Raw genomic sequence first — 14,465 nt, 5'->3', positions numbered from 1 at the left:
TTGTTGTGGGGGTGAGGAAGTGTCTTGCTCACACCCTCACCCTCCCTCTGTGGTCCTACCAGGAAAATACCCTCCCCTGAATAGGAGGCTTCACATTTCTAGCTACTAAGGGAGATCTTGGGGCTTTTCCACACTGAAAGCAGCCCTGGCCCAGCTTGATCTTCCCCTAATTACCAGGGGTAAAGGCAAGCCCAAAAATAAACAGCAGCAGCACTAACGAGGTGACAAAGGCCAGCCTCCAAGCAGGGCTTGTTTGCTTCTCAGCCTCCCTCAGTACTAGGCGAGGCCTCCTGCTCCTGAAGGTACCTACCTACCCCCCACCCCCACCTGCCACTGATGCAAGAGGTGAGCCAGGCCCCAGGGGCAGGGATTGCTCAGGTGAACAAAGGCAAACAGTCCTCTGTTTGCTGCATCCCAACCAAAGCAAACAATGCTCAGCCAGGGCAGAGAGCTGGGACCTAGGTCCCTACCCTCAAATCCACTTATTTACACACCAAAGGGACCTAACATCTTCCGACCCTGCACTTCTCCAGCCAAGGGCTCCTGTCCTTACTCTGCAACTGGGAAGCTAAGCTCAGGGGGAACTTGGGAAACACTGAGAGTTATGAGTGGGGCAGGGAGGGAACAGGACGGCCTGAGTGGGTGGAAGGGAAGGTCTCAGAGTCAATGCCTGGGGGTTCCCATGGACATCCACGAGATAAGGCGTGCTGAGCCTGATTTCAATCATGTGCTGCTGTAGCAACCTTTGGGCACAACCACCCCCTCTGCCCCACCTTGCATTGAGGCCAGTGAAAAAAGTGGGCCTGAAACTGCAACGATGCGAACGACTGGCACAGCAACGGGGAACATTGATCCCCCGCTCCATGCACCAGTGCCTCCTCGCCTCCCATTTGGGGAGGGTCTCCCCATGACACCCTTCCCTGTTAGGATGGAGCAGGGCTTGAATGTGCCGGTGAGGCTGGCTCCCGGCCCTCTCAGCAGAGCTCAGCCACCCAGCCAACCCCCAAGCACAGCAGGAAGGGTTGCGCCGTTGGGAAAGAACCTTTCAATGCCAACGATGCAGCGAGGAACTGAGGATCTAATCCAGGTAATGCCCTAGCTGGCAATCAAAGGACCCCCCTTCCCTGCCCCAGCAACGAGATGGAAACCCCACTGACCGAGGCACTGGAAATCAGGAGCGCTGGGAAACAGATGTCACCAGGACGGGCCAGGGAGTGGTGTGCCTTACGCTGCAGCGCTTTGAGACCCAGCCGACCCCTGCAACACAACACGCCTGAAACAGGCTCTTCCCAGCTGGCACGCTCTCGTCTCCCTCCCGCGCCTCCGGGAGCCTCAGCGCCACTGCCTTCAAACTTCATCTCCAGCGCAAGGGCGAGCTGCTCCCAGAGATGCTCCCCACCAGCCGGCGTTGGGGCTACAGCAGACTCCAGCTCCCCCCGGATCGACAGAAACAGCGACTCCGTTGACATTCACCTGCGCTCCCATCAGCACGACACCGAGAGGCCACCGGCCTTGCACCTTCGGCCTTGGACCCCAGAGCGCCTCATCCTGCCCGCTTCGTTGATTCTCCCCCCCACCGCCCCCACCCCACATTGCAGACCCTGAGGAGTCTTTTCGGCCCTGCCGTCATCGTCATCGTGAAGGCTGACAGCAGCCATCACCATGGTTACGTCAGGGTGATGTCATGCCCACTTCAAAGCACGGGGCGTCTGGCCTCCCCCTGCTAATTTCCCTGGCTGCATGTCTGACCTCAGCAGATCTGAGAGAGGGAGTTAAGAAAAAAAGAAAAAACACCGCTGCTTTTCTGCAAAGACGGGTGGAAACAGTGCAGCTATTTATTTATTTTTTGCCTTGGCACCCGCAGAGGCATAGAAACGGCTTGATTTCCCTTCCCCGCCTTCCCCCCCCCCCCGCAACAATCTTGTAAAAAAATATATATATCACAGGTTAAAAACACCACTGGAAAATGGCCCAACACAGAGAGCTCAGAAATGCTGCAGAAGGCAAGCCTGGGTTTTAAAATGCTGCAACATTGGCTCAAGCGCTGGGTCTGATCCCCCCCTCCCATGCTGTGGACTCCCTGCCCTGCTTTGTCGTCGACCTTTTAGGAGAGAAAAAAAAGAAGAAGGTACCTTGGCTGCCAGCACTTGCTCCTGCGTTCGGGCTTCTCTATTGTCCTTTCGTTCCACCTGCAGCGGGGACAAGCACACACGCACACACACGCAAGAAAGACATTTTCAAAATCAAATCCAGCAGATCCCCGCTGTGCCCCCCGCCCCAGCCCCACCGCCGGCACATGCAGGCAGAGAAAGGGGGGAGGGGGGGGCTTTGTGGAGGGCTGCACCCTCGCTGGCAGAAAAGCCCTCCGCGGATCCCCTTGTGACTCTGGCATTCAAAAGGCTTTTTCTGGGGAAAGGGGAAAGAAGCGCCCAGCACAGGAGGGGATTTACCTGGGTCTGCTCTGGTTCCCCCTCCTGCCTCTCTGCTGGCCAGCTCAGCCCCCCACCCTTTCCAGCGCTCCCCAGCCCTCGCCGGTCCCAGCACAAATCCGGCGCTACCAGGCAGCCATCTTGCTTCGTTCTCCTTTAAGCTCGGTTACAGACACCCTGGTGCATTCGGGGGCTTTTTTTCTTTCTGCCAGACGCTAGAGTCATTATCATACCGCTGCGCTCCGGGTCCCTCCCCCCCTCCCCAAGACACAAACACCGTGGACGTGACATGCATGCCCACTCTCCGCCTGCGAGAGAGCCAATCCCTGGCGTGTGCGTGTGTGTGTGTGTGTGTCCGGGGTGGGGGGAAGGAGGAGGAAGAAGAGAGGGATGTGGTTTTTCTGCTCACAAGCACACTGTATCTTTGCCTCTTGTAGGTCACCGCCCTGCCACTGCCATGAGGCAAAAAATGGGCATCGCTCTACTTGGCATCAGAGAGTGCCAGGCGGTAACGCCGGCTTCCGGGGAGCTGCTCCTGACAGCAGCCGCATGAGAACCGGCTGGGAAGCAGGGAGCCGGCGCGCGTTTAAAGAGCTCGCCTGCCAAGCTCTCCTCTTAGAGCCTGGCGATACGGGCACGTCCGGCCCTCGGCGGCCATGGGGGAACACCACCGGCTCCACCGTCACCTAGAATCAGCATCACGCCCAGCTCCCGCCTAGTGCCGCGCATCAGTAGGTTTCAGGGAGCTGCGCCGCGGGGATTGGTACTGTCCTATCCTCATTTCACCGAAGGGGAAATCAAGGCACACGAAGAAACGACGGGGCATTACTAAGGCCACCCAGAGACATCGGTGATGCATGGGGGACACGGGGGGGTGCATGCCCCCCCCGCCCCGAGACTGCCCACTGCCGAAGCTGCCCCCGGCTTCTGCAAGTGGTCACAGCCCCCCCCTTGCTGCCAAAGTGCCCGCCAGCAGTCCCCACTTGCCACCACCACCAGTGGCGGCTGCGGGCAGTCCCTGCTCACCGCCATGGTGCCCCCTGTTGCAGGCGGCACCAGTTGCTCATGCCCAGAGACACGACCAGACCCCAATCTCAACTGACCCGGTGCTGAGCCTGACCCCAACACCACTGCAGCATGATCGGCTCCAGCTGTACCCCGGAGCAGGCACAGGCTGGGTTTATCACCCCAATGCAGCACTTACACCTGACTCACCCTTGCGGGTAGTTCTGCTACACTGCTGGGCACTCCCAGACCCTTTCTTTAACCATAGGCACATCAGTTACCTCCATTTTCATTTTAACTGTTCAGTTGGATCCAGGGGTTCGGTTTTAGTAGGAAGAGGGTGGAGCACTGGGAATGTACGTACAAACGTCAGGCTGCCCTGTCCCCACAGCACAGGCAGGACCGCTGGCTGGATCCAGGTGCCACAGCCCAGGCTGAAAAACCCACCCCCTTGGCACAACTGGATCCATCTCTCTCTGCATCTTCCCCACTCCTTATTCACAAGCCCCCACAGCAAGATCAATATCATCCTCCTGGCTTCTGAGATGGGGAAACTGAAGCCCGACTATGGCAGCTCCAGGTCACATTGTAAATCTGTGAGTGGCAGGATTTGAACTCGGGTCTTTTGTCCGTCCGTGCAGGAGAACCCAATGCTTTTCCCACGGGATGGGGGTGGGGGATCTCCATGAACCAGCCAGACCCCCGGATCACTGAGGAGCAGAGCAAAGGCACCTATGTCCTGTACAAACATGTTGCAACACACTGTACTTTGGCTGGGAGGACCTGCAGGGGCTCTCTCTTCCACCCAGGATGACAGGGTTGCTCTGCAGGTTGCATTACAGGTGCTGGTGCCCCAGCCAAGGGCACGTGTGGATGCAGGGAGCTGTCCCCTTTCCTAGGTTACAGGCACAATATTTACAGGGCCTCGTTACTGCGAAGCCCCAGACACACAGACAAGGGCCTTCACCCCCAGCCCAGCTGGGCTCATGAGGTGTCACAGTGGCTGATGGGCCTGCTCACACTTTGCACGGGGGTATCTGGCCACCCAGAGACCCCTGGAAATGCAAGTGCATTGAGTGCCAGTCATTTGTAATGACCCTGAACCAAGCCCCTGGAGCCTCCTGTGCTGGGAGCATGTGGGGAAAAGAACAGACACAACCAATACCCTTCTCTGATCCCACTGAACCATGCGCAGCTGAGGAGATGGGCCAAGCAACCGCATCCTCTTTCTGCCCTAGCCCTCTCCTCCTGCCTCCCAAATGCTGCCAGCCATGCTCTGGGTGATATCAGTCACAAATGCACTATGCCCTGGCAAGGCCGCTGCTTGCTGCCACCATCTTTGAAGATGCTCCATCCTTTGCCCCACTTCCATCTCAACCACCAAGGCACAAAGGACCTCTGGATTGCGCCCGGCCATGAACGCTTCATAGAAATGAGTGAAATGACAAGTGACCCAGGAGCATGTCAATGCTAGGCCACTGGTCCCTTGCAGTATCTAACCCCACGGTTATTGCAAGGCCATTCGGGCCCTGCGGCAGCTTGATCTGAGGTTAACAGAGCATCCTGGGGTAATTCTGGCTCCCTGCAACTGTCAAGTGACAGAGCGAGAAGGAAGCGGAGGGTGGAAAGCCTGAGGTGGGAAGGAGGAATCATCACGCAGAAGAGTTAATGTGATGACAGAAGGCAGAAGCCGAACTTGTCTGACCCTGTTTTTTCTTGCCACTCCCCCCGCAGCATTAATGGGGGTGGTGCTGGGGAGGGGACGGGAGCATTCAGAGTTGGGACATGGGCCTCACATGCTTGTTACAACATCCATTAAGGGGCCCATCCAGAGCCCATCCCTGGGGGTCTCTTTGCTGGCAGCCCTGGTTAGTGGCTAGGGTTGGGGGGGGGGGTTGTTTTCATAGCACATTTCCTGAGCTGGCAGGTTCCTGGAGCAATGCCAGTGTTGCTTGAGTGTGTGCGTGTGTGTGTGTGTGTGCGTGCGCGTGTGCGTTCATGTGCGCATGCAGACAACACAAAACTAAAAAAGAAAAAGAGGGAGAGGAGTTTGCAAAATGTACCCAGAGCAAGTGTACACACGTGAAATCTGCTGGACACAGAATCCTTTCTTTGTGACCCCAGCACCAGTGCCCCCGGACCGTGGCAGGGAAAAATCCTTGCCGCCAATACCACTAACAGACAAGCAGAGGGGTCGGCATCCAGGGCTCTGCCCCTCTGCTGTGCACCGCATCACGCTCAACCTTCGCCACTTATTCCACAAGGTTCTCTGCCAAACCTTTCCACTGCTACCTACTGCTTATGGTGTGGGACTCCCTTCAGGGCAGGACAAATTCCAGGTGTAACAGGACCCAAAGGCTCGTACTCAAAGCCTGAGCAGGCCAAATCAGCAAGACAGCACTGAAGACTGATAAACTCATGGGGCAACCTATCCAAGGATGCTGGAGGCTCCTCCATTGACCAAAGTCCTCAAGTCAAGGCTGGAGAAGCATTTCCGAAAAGGCAAGCACCAAGATGGCTCAGCACAGGGATTACCGGGACAGACCTCAGGTGAAATGACCCAACAGTCCCTTCTGGTCTTTGTCCCCAGGAGTCAACAGTACCTCTGTGCAGGAGCTGGTGGAAATCCAGCCCCACCTTCACTGCCCCCCTTAGAACATAGGACTTTCTCCAATACCGTTACACTGAGGTGAAGGGAAGGGGGAGCAGGGACGCTGCGAGAAGCCTGCAGCCCAGAGGCAACAGAGGCTACTTTCACTACAGAAGAGATTTCCTGTGCACCATCAGGAAGAGAAAAGCAACAATGGAAAAGCCAGACTCCAAGTTTGTTCCAGCATCAGTGTGTTCAGGGAACCAAGTGAACAGGGACCGCTTCACACGCATGGTCTAGCCCTTTATATGCATTATCTACTTAGGCTTCACAGCACCCTGGTCTGCTAGAGATGATCTCCAGTCCGCGGACGGAGAAGAGGTGGCCCAGAGGAGGGAAGTGACAGAGCAAGGGCACAACTGGGTGTAGAGCCGAGGAGTCCTGGAAGATGGTCCCTCTCCTTGTCCTCTGTCCCTGTGCAAGAGTGATGGGACCCAAGGGTCCTGAACCAGAGTCATGTGCTCTTAAAACCTGACAATACTGCTTCAGTCCAAGATACCTCTGTTCCACCCCAATTCACCTTCCTAGTAACCAAAGCCCTCCCTAAAAGCGTATGTCTGCCAACCAGCTGAGAGCCCAGGGCAAAAAGCACTTTGCAGGGTATATGCCAGACACCTGCAAGATACCTCTTGTCCCCTGCACCATCATGAGCTGCTCACTGAGAGTGTTTCCAGCCATGAGAGATCCCAAGGAAATCAGATACCATACTCCCAGCTCAGAGAAGCCAAGAGCAGCTCAATTCCACTAGGAACTGGTCTACCGTGCAACAGAGGTCCCACTCACACACAGCCACACGAGGAAGACGCACCCATATTTGGGAGGGATCCATGCTCTAGTTCCACCTACTCCAACCTGGAAGCGCACAGCCTGAGCGCCTAAAATGTTACTGCCAGAAAAGGAAGCTGGGTCTGCAGGGGCCAGGACTGTGGCTCAGAAACCCTAAAGGACTTCAGGCAAGCTATTTCATCCTGCAGTCTCAAGTGCCCCTCTGCATAATACTTGCCTTCCTTGTCCTTGGACACTGAAAACTCTCTGGGATGGGGGCTCTCTTTTATTTCATCGGTGCACTGTGTCTGGCAGAACATAAGAACTGGCATTCGCTAGGTCAGCCCCTAGTTCTGTCTTGCCCAGTCTCCTGTGTCATGTGGGGCAGAGAGCAGATGCTGGAAGGGAGAGTGAACTGGGTCTGACCAGGGTTTTTCCACTGTTCCTCTCTCACTTGCAGCCTCTAGTATTTAAGCTCTAAGAAGTTCTGATTCAGAGGTCGTGCCCCTCACTGCCGTGCTCAATAGTTACCGATGCCCCTTTCCTCCAGGAATGTGCCCAGTCCCTTTGTGAATGTGGCTAAACGGTCAGCTTCCACACCATTGCCCTGACCATGATTGGGGCTTCTGGGTGTTCCCACACTACAAAGCAGATTTAGATGGACCCAATCTAAATGAGGGAGAGAGGATCCCGACAAAGGATGCCTTCCTAGGCAGGCAGTGCTATTCACAATGCCAGCCTGTGAAGAGATCTGGTTTTTTCCCCCAAGCTCTGCTACTACCTTTGCCCTGCACTGACTTGAACCTACACGCCACTTCGGGAGCCTAACCCCACAGGGCCTTGTTGAACTCAGATGAGGGAGAACAAGATAAACCTCCAGGAATTAATCGACAAATCATACAGAACTTCTAGGGTTTCATTATGGCTCAAAGCCCTGTGGACCTGGGAGTGATCCATGCTTTGGGATCAGAGCCACAAGGGATGTACATGTGAGCAATAAACCCCAAACCACCATGTTCCCAAAAGACATGGGGCCCAGCTTGCCTGGTTCTGCCTAAAGTCCTGGAAAGCCCAGACCCGGGGGGCTGGAAGCAAGCACCAGTCCATGGCAGTCAGCCGCATCAAGTTTGGACTCAGATGAAAAGATCCCCGAGAGGCTAGCTGGGAGGGGGTTGGTTTCCTAGGAAGGCACCTATTTTGCATGCACATTTGCATACATCGACATAATGACTGGCTCGGAGAAACACCGTATTGTTCCTACCCGTGGTGCATAAATAATCCCGCACAGCGATAGTTACGTGGAAAACAACAGATGTCAAACACGTTGCATTGCACTGAATAACTGCTTCCCCCAAGGCAGCCCGGCCAGACCCCAGCACAGACCCCACCCTAGACACGGCCAAAGGAATGGCTCTTGGAGTGGATTCTGCAACAATCCCAGGCTGCAGCTTGCAAGTGTCCAGGGTACAAGCAGAGGCATTGCTGCTGAACCCAGGAAGAGACAGATAAGCTTCATACAAGGCAGCCTGCAGTAAATGGCTTGAAAGTCAGCAATCTGGAGTCACTCCTGGACTGCAAGCAAAGCAGAGGGACCTATGGATGCAGAAAAACCAGTGGCCAGGCCAAGCTAAGGACCAAAGGTGACATTCAGATCAGGGTCTCCCCCTACTTGAAGTCCTGGGTGCCCCATCCTTGTCAAGATGTCCCCTGCTACATTGATCTGCAGTCCAGCTAGCTCAGCTCTCATCCTGATGGTACAGAGAAAGGCCCTGCAGCTCCCACACAGGCTGCACTAGCCCTGGGTGGGCTGCACTGCAGGAGCCCAAGAGGTTAAACTCTGGAGGCAAAGGACCGCTGGCCCCCAAGGTGAGACCTGGTGGAAGGAGGAGCAGCCTTTGCAAGGATGGAGCTGTCGCTTCCCTGAAGGACAGGAGCCTCATTTACTTTAAAGACTTTAAAGACAGTGTCAGCCTGGCACAGTAAAACTGTGAGACTTGCCGCCGAGAGTTTAACAGGATCCTGAAAAGGCCCAAAGTTTATTCCCTAACCTCCATGCTTCATGGCATAAGGCAACCACTGAGGGAAAGGGGGGAGGAAGGGTTCTCCCTCAGAGAAAGGCTGGCGCATCACTGCCTGGCGCAGAGGTTGGGGTGGCCAATCTGTGGCACGTGTGTCACAAGTTGCACGGGCAGGAGCAGGACACACAGCAGCAGACTGGGCAAGGAACAGAGAGCAAAGCAACACATTGGGCAGGGGGCAAAAAGCAGAGCAATAGATTGGGCAGGAAACAGAAAGCAGAGCAGCAGATTGGACAGGGAACAGAGAGCAGAGCAATACACTAAGCAGGAGCACAAGGGAGGGAGCAGAAAGCAGAGCAGTCAATCTGGCAGGGGAAGGAGGAGTGGCACTTGGAGGGGTGTGGAACTAATTTGTGGCACACCTAACAAAAAAGCCTAGTGCTTCCCCAGCTGGAGTCCAGCTACCGGACAAAGGAAACTGCGTGCAGTATTCCTGGCCAGCTGTAGAGCCCTGGAGGTCACTGAGGCCACTTAGGGATGACTGGCGGTGGGCTGACCATTAACTGGCCTTTCAGTGCAGCCGGGACGGAGCAATAATATCTTTGAGCTAAATGGATCAGGGAGGCTGTGAGATGCCTCCTTGGGATGCTCCCTGCCGTGAGCCCTAGCAGCACGCCAACAAAAAGTCCTTCCCTTTCTGCAACAGCATACTTACCTGACACGGGAAACACCATGTATCGGGTCCATGAAGGCAGTTTTCCTTAAGCGTGCCCAGGGATAACTGTTCTTCTGGCGTGGTTTAGTACCCACCGAGGTGTTGGGACTTAAAGCCCATTTTATGTAAATGGGACGCTCCTCCCTAGCTTGCTTCTGCGGCCATATGGCTGAGGGCAGGCGAAACTTGGAGGCATCCGAACCCCAAGCCTCTGGGCTTGGGCCTGCACGTAGGATGCCTGCCAAAGGACTCTGAAACTATCTGAAGCCCCTGGTGGGGGTGGAGGATGTTTCCCGGCTGTAGGGCCACTTATGGTTTTGGACTGACTCACAGATTTGGACTTGATTTGGAACACAAAGCATTTAAAAAAAAAAGCAGCCACTGCTGAAACCCCACTGGCCCCCTCAGGGTGGCAAGTGTGGCCCATGCCCCTCTGCAGTTCTGCTCAGGCAGGAGAGGTGCTTTGCCCCCCACAGCAAGGAAGGGAATGGGCATACAGGCACTACTGGCCCTCTGAGCAGTGAATGGGCCACTGAGAGCTATCTCTTGTGGCACTGGCAGCCTCTCACCTGCTGTATCCGACTGCTAGGCAGGAGCAGGAATGCCCAGGCTGGATTCAGGTGGGTCATGTTGATTCCCAAGCAATGCAGCCTGAGGTCAGTGGAGCTGCCCCCATTACCTGGGAGCAGAATCTGACCCAGATGGGGGGCACCAAAGCAGCTGGCTGGGGTCAGGACTTCTCTACAAACCCCCAGCCGACTCGCCTGCACAGAGATGTCCATGATCTCACCACAAGCATGACAGGAGCTGGCAAAGGGAACTCCAGGGATCCGCCTGGCCCATCAGCAGCATCTGGGCTATCAGCCCCTTGCCACCCTCTTCCAAACTAGTCTTGGGCGTACGCAAGGGGAAAAGGAAGTGTAAAACAGATCTCTGTTTGGAAGGAGCCTGGAAAAAATTTGAGGAAAACCAGAAAAGACTGGGGTGGTTTGTCACGGAGAAGAAGTGAATCTGAAGGAAATGACAGAAGACCCAGATGACACTGAAAAAGGACATGATCTAGACTAGCAAAGGGAAATGCTTCTTCGCTCAGTGCCATGAGAGGCTATGGCTGTAGCCAGGTCTCAGTTGTGCAGATAAGAAGGATCTCCCAAATCAAAGCATGGAAGAGCTGTGGAAGAAATGTGAGACCTCACACCCCAGCGCTTAAGCCTGTCTCAAGTGGTAAGGATTTAGGAAACAGGTCTTCACAAGGGGCAGCCTACCCCATTGAGGACAGGACACTGGGCTAGACAGACACAGTAGCAGTAACTCCTGCAGCTTATGTAACCAAGGTAGGGAAAGGTCATGGTTTGGGCCCTAGAAAGAGTCTAGAGAAACAAGAAACATAATAATCTATGTGTATGATCATAAAATCACAGCCCATTCAGGATGGCAGGGTCCTCAGAAGGTCAGATCTAGTCCAGCCCCTTATTCAAGTGGGATCACTCTTGTCTAAACCAGCTCAAGCAAGTGTGTGTTCAACTTGTACTTAAAAACATCCAAGGATGGAGAGTCCACAGCCTGTCAAGCCAGAGAGAGAAATACAGTCCATCCTAACGTCCAACCTAGATCACCCTTGTGGCACACCCAGGACTTCCTATTACCCACATTCTCCATGTAAAGACATCCGAACCAACATCCGGTCAACATCCCAAGGACATGTCCTGTACAAAAGACACGAAGCACCAGAGCAGAGGACTCAGGGGAGAGTAATAAAAATCAGAGTATGGTTCCACTCAAACAAAGACAGGAGATGGAAGTGCCACAGTATCGCAGCCACATGCTTCCACGTGCTGCGTGAGATCGTATCAGCTAGTCACAAGAAGGGGAAGTTAGAGCAAACCAAACCTGAAGGAAAAAAGCTGCTTTGGCAGAACCACTGCTTGCAGCTCCTAGCACAGGAGGGGGATTTTCAAATCCTAGTTGCTAAAGCAGAATATAGGGGAAATACATCTAGCACCGCACTTGCTACTCCCATGCAAGCTAATGGGAATTGCACAGGTCTCTCTAAGACTGGCATGGAGCTCAGGGGCTACAGAGAGAAGCCAGGTACCCAGCTAGGGCTCTGCCCAGGTCTGGGAAGATGAAGGCTGAAACATTATATCTATAGGTCTGCCAAGGACCAAGGTGTGGCCAAGATCCCCATCAGAATGACACTACTAAGCACTTGCTTCATAGCCACAGAGCTGCTGGAGCCTTCTAAAGAATGGACCCATGTCCCTACTGGTGAAACTGAGGTACAGGCAGAGGGTTGGACTAGATGACCTCTGGAGATCCCTTCCAGCTCGACTTCTCTACCATGCTATGAAGTGATGGTTCAGACTAACGACTAGGCACCAGACAGACTCAGACAACCTGGGCTTTGCCATTGACTAGCATACAACTTTGGGCGAGTAGTTTCTCTCCGTGCCTCAGTTTCCCCTCCCACCCTTTCACTCTCACTGATTTTGATAACAAATGCAGATGACTTCCTCGGGGCATGTGCAACACTTAGCACAAGGTTAAGGGGAGGGGAAGGGGAGTCTCTAGGCACCACTGTTCCCAAAGTCACACAGGAGCAGCATCTGGCGGGGGGAGGGGAGATTCAACCGACATTTAAACAGGGCCACCCCAGATGCCCTTTAGCAGAGTGACCATTCAAAGGTAGCCCCCCTCTAGCCTAGCTGAGCATCGTATCCCACTGCTTCCCTCCCACTAACCTGGGCTGCAAAGGTCCAAGCTGATCTAATTAAGCAAACAACATCACCAATAAAGCAAGAGAGACCCACGCCACCGAAGGCTGTTCTCACCCCGGCCGCTGTAATTGGCCAGCGTGCCGTGGTTTATTGCCCCGCCGGGCTTCACACTGACATCAATTTGCTGCAAAGTAATTTTAGCAGATAACATCACAGCCTAGTTTTGAGATCTCCCCGTTGTAGGCATGGTAACAGTGCCCATCTTCCCCGCCACAGCATCCTTTGCAATTAGCCGGGGACGTCATTGACAAACCAAGAAGGTGGCATCTGGGTGAGGGGGTGGGCATGGAGGGGCAGGTCTCCTCTGCAAAGGAAGAGGGAAGCACATACAGCAAAGACCACGAAAGACAGGAAAGGATTGGATGGATCTTGGGTCACAGCAGGACACAGCAGCAGAGAACCAAGAAGCCCTGATCCTACAAGCACTGGACATTAGGAAAAGAGGCTTGGCTGGGCACAAACAAGTCCTCCCCCTGCACAGCATAATGGGATGAGGGGTACCATCCCAGCAGTGGGCTAGGGCAGCTCAGCTGCATCGCAGGAGAGTTTTGCAGTGGCTCCCAGCCCAGCATAGAAAACACTTGCTGTTCACTACACTACAGAGGTCCCCGGGAGGGCCAGGCATAAATCTACCTCTCTGTGCAGCCTTTACAACCCTTGTGACTGCAGCACCTTCCCACCTGCATGCACCCTTCATCACACCCCATTAGACAGGCACTGCTGGTATCTCCACGATACGGCCAACATGAAAGGAGGCACAGCCATGCTAAGGGATTTGGCCAAGTCCACACAGAGAATCAGTAGCAGAGCAGGGACCCCAAAGAATGCTAGACTACCCTCACACTTCGACCTGAAGCCCTGGCACTGCGTCCAGCTCACTCCCTGGCATTTTGGAGCAGACATAGAAAGCTAGACAGACCCAGTGCCTCTCTCTAACAGAGATGTCTCTGATGCATCAGCCTCAGCTACTGAGATACTAGAGCCAGCTTTACACAAGGTGCTCAGGGCTGCCGCAATAGCCCAAATGCTGGCAAGAAGCAGATTCAGGGGTGCCCCCACCTCCCTTTTTGTCTGAACACCTTGAAACAGAAACAGAAGCCTGAAGGAAAACAGCTTCACATGGCTCCCAGGATGGAAGACAAATGTAGTAACATGGTATTAATGCTCTAAACGAGGCTATCAGTAATCTCTGGCATGCTCAGCAGGCCAACAGCGTGCCAGATTCACTTAGGGGTTCACAACGCTGGGATCGGGAACACAAGGAAGGGCTCCACTCATGTTCCGGGAACGTGCCCTGGAAACCACACACCCAACCAGACCCCTGACGGCAGGCTGAGTCCCAGGGGGCCAGAAGCAGCCATGGTGGAGTTGTATCCAAGCAGGGGAGGGAAGGGGGGGCAACACTGTTGACAAGATTTCTGCTAAGAGATTCAGAACGAATATCACAGCTAAAGAATTACTGATGGCCCCAGAAGCATCTACTAGGCAGCTGGTTCTGCGGGGGTTGGATTTGTCACACGGTCACCTTCCAACCTTGTCACCAAGGTTGATATGGGTGGTCTCGGAGCTAAACCAAAAGGGTAGGGGGTTTAGAAGAGTTGCACAACTCACTATCAGCCCTGTCCTGGTCACCTCCCCTCTCCACCCCTCAATTTCCCCATCTGTAACACGGACAGCAAGACCAACTCCACTTCACAGCAAAGGTACCACTGTCGAAAGAAGCCTCCACCTGACAGAATGCTTCATGACCAAAGTTAGTACTCAATACTAGAGGCCATGGGTGGATCTAGGATTTTGACAAGTGAGGAGCAAGTGGTGTGGTGTATTGTCACATATAACACAATACGCACTTTTCTCCAAGTAAAAAGAAACTAGAAGCTTTACTAACATGCAAGGGGCCTACAGCTATAATATTCAGCTTAAGATCAAAGTAATAACAAATATAACTGTGCTGGACATACTTTGCTATATCATACATTTTGAATTAAAAACAACAAACTAAGCAAAAATATCAAACCATGTGGTTTCTTTAGTCCTATGGCCATTAGAATTAAACGTACGGCTCTTTCAGATCCACAAAACAAATCAAGCCTCCTTGAGCATCTT

At 54.0% G+C, this 14,465-nt stretch overlaps 1 protein-coding gene across 4 annotated transcripts in view; it reads right to left on the bottom strand.

The window, feature by feature from the left end:
• The window catches only part of TET3 (tet methylcytosine dioxygenase 3), a 119,902-nt gene that overhangs the window by 86,603 nt on the left and 18,834 nt on the right, over positions 1 to 14,465 (bottom strand). For 2 of the 4 annotated variants that reach the window (XM_090051075.1, XM_090051076.1), the window contains one exon: positions 2,133 to 2,189. The exons of 1 other annotated variant lie outside the window; for it this stretch is intronic. In XM_090051075.1, coding sequence (XP_089907201.1) covers positions 2,133 to 2,189 — 57 coding nt within the window. Of the gene's footprint in view, positions 1 to 2,132; positions 2,190 to 14,465 lie in introns of those variants that run through there. One more of the 4 variants, XM_090051078.1, reaches the window with a different exon arrangement.

The sequence above is a fragment of the Crocodylus siamensis genome, chromosome 6, assembly GCF_052110815.1.
Source record: "Crocodylus siamensis isolate JL-2025a chromosome 6, ASM5211081v1, whole genome shotgun sequence".
In the NCBI taxonomy this organism is placed as follows: Eukaryota; Metazoa; Chordata; order Crocodylia; family Crocodylidae; genus Crocodylus; species Crocodylus siamensis.
Note: the sequence above shows the minus strand (reverse complement) of the source record. Positions and strands in the feature narration are given on the sequence as shown.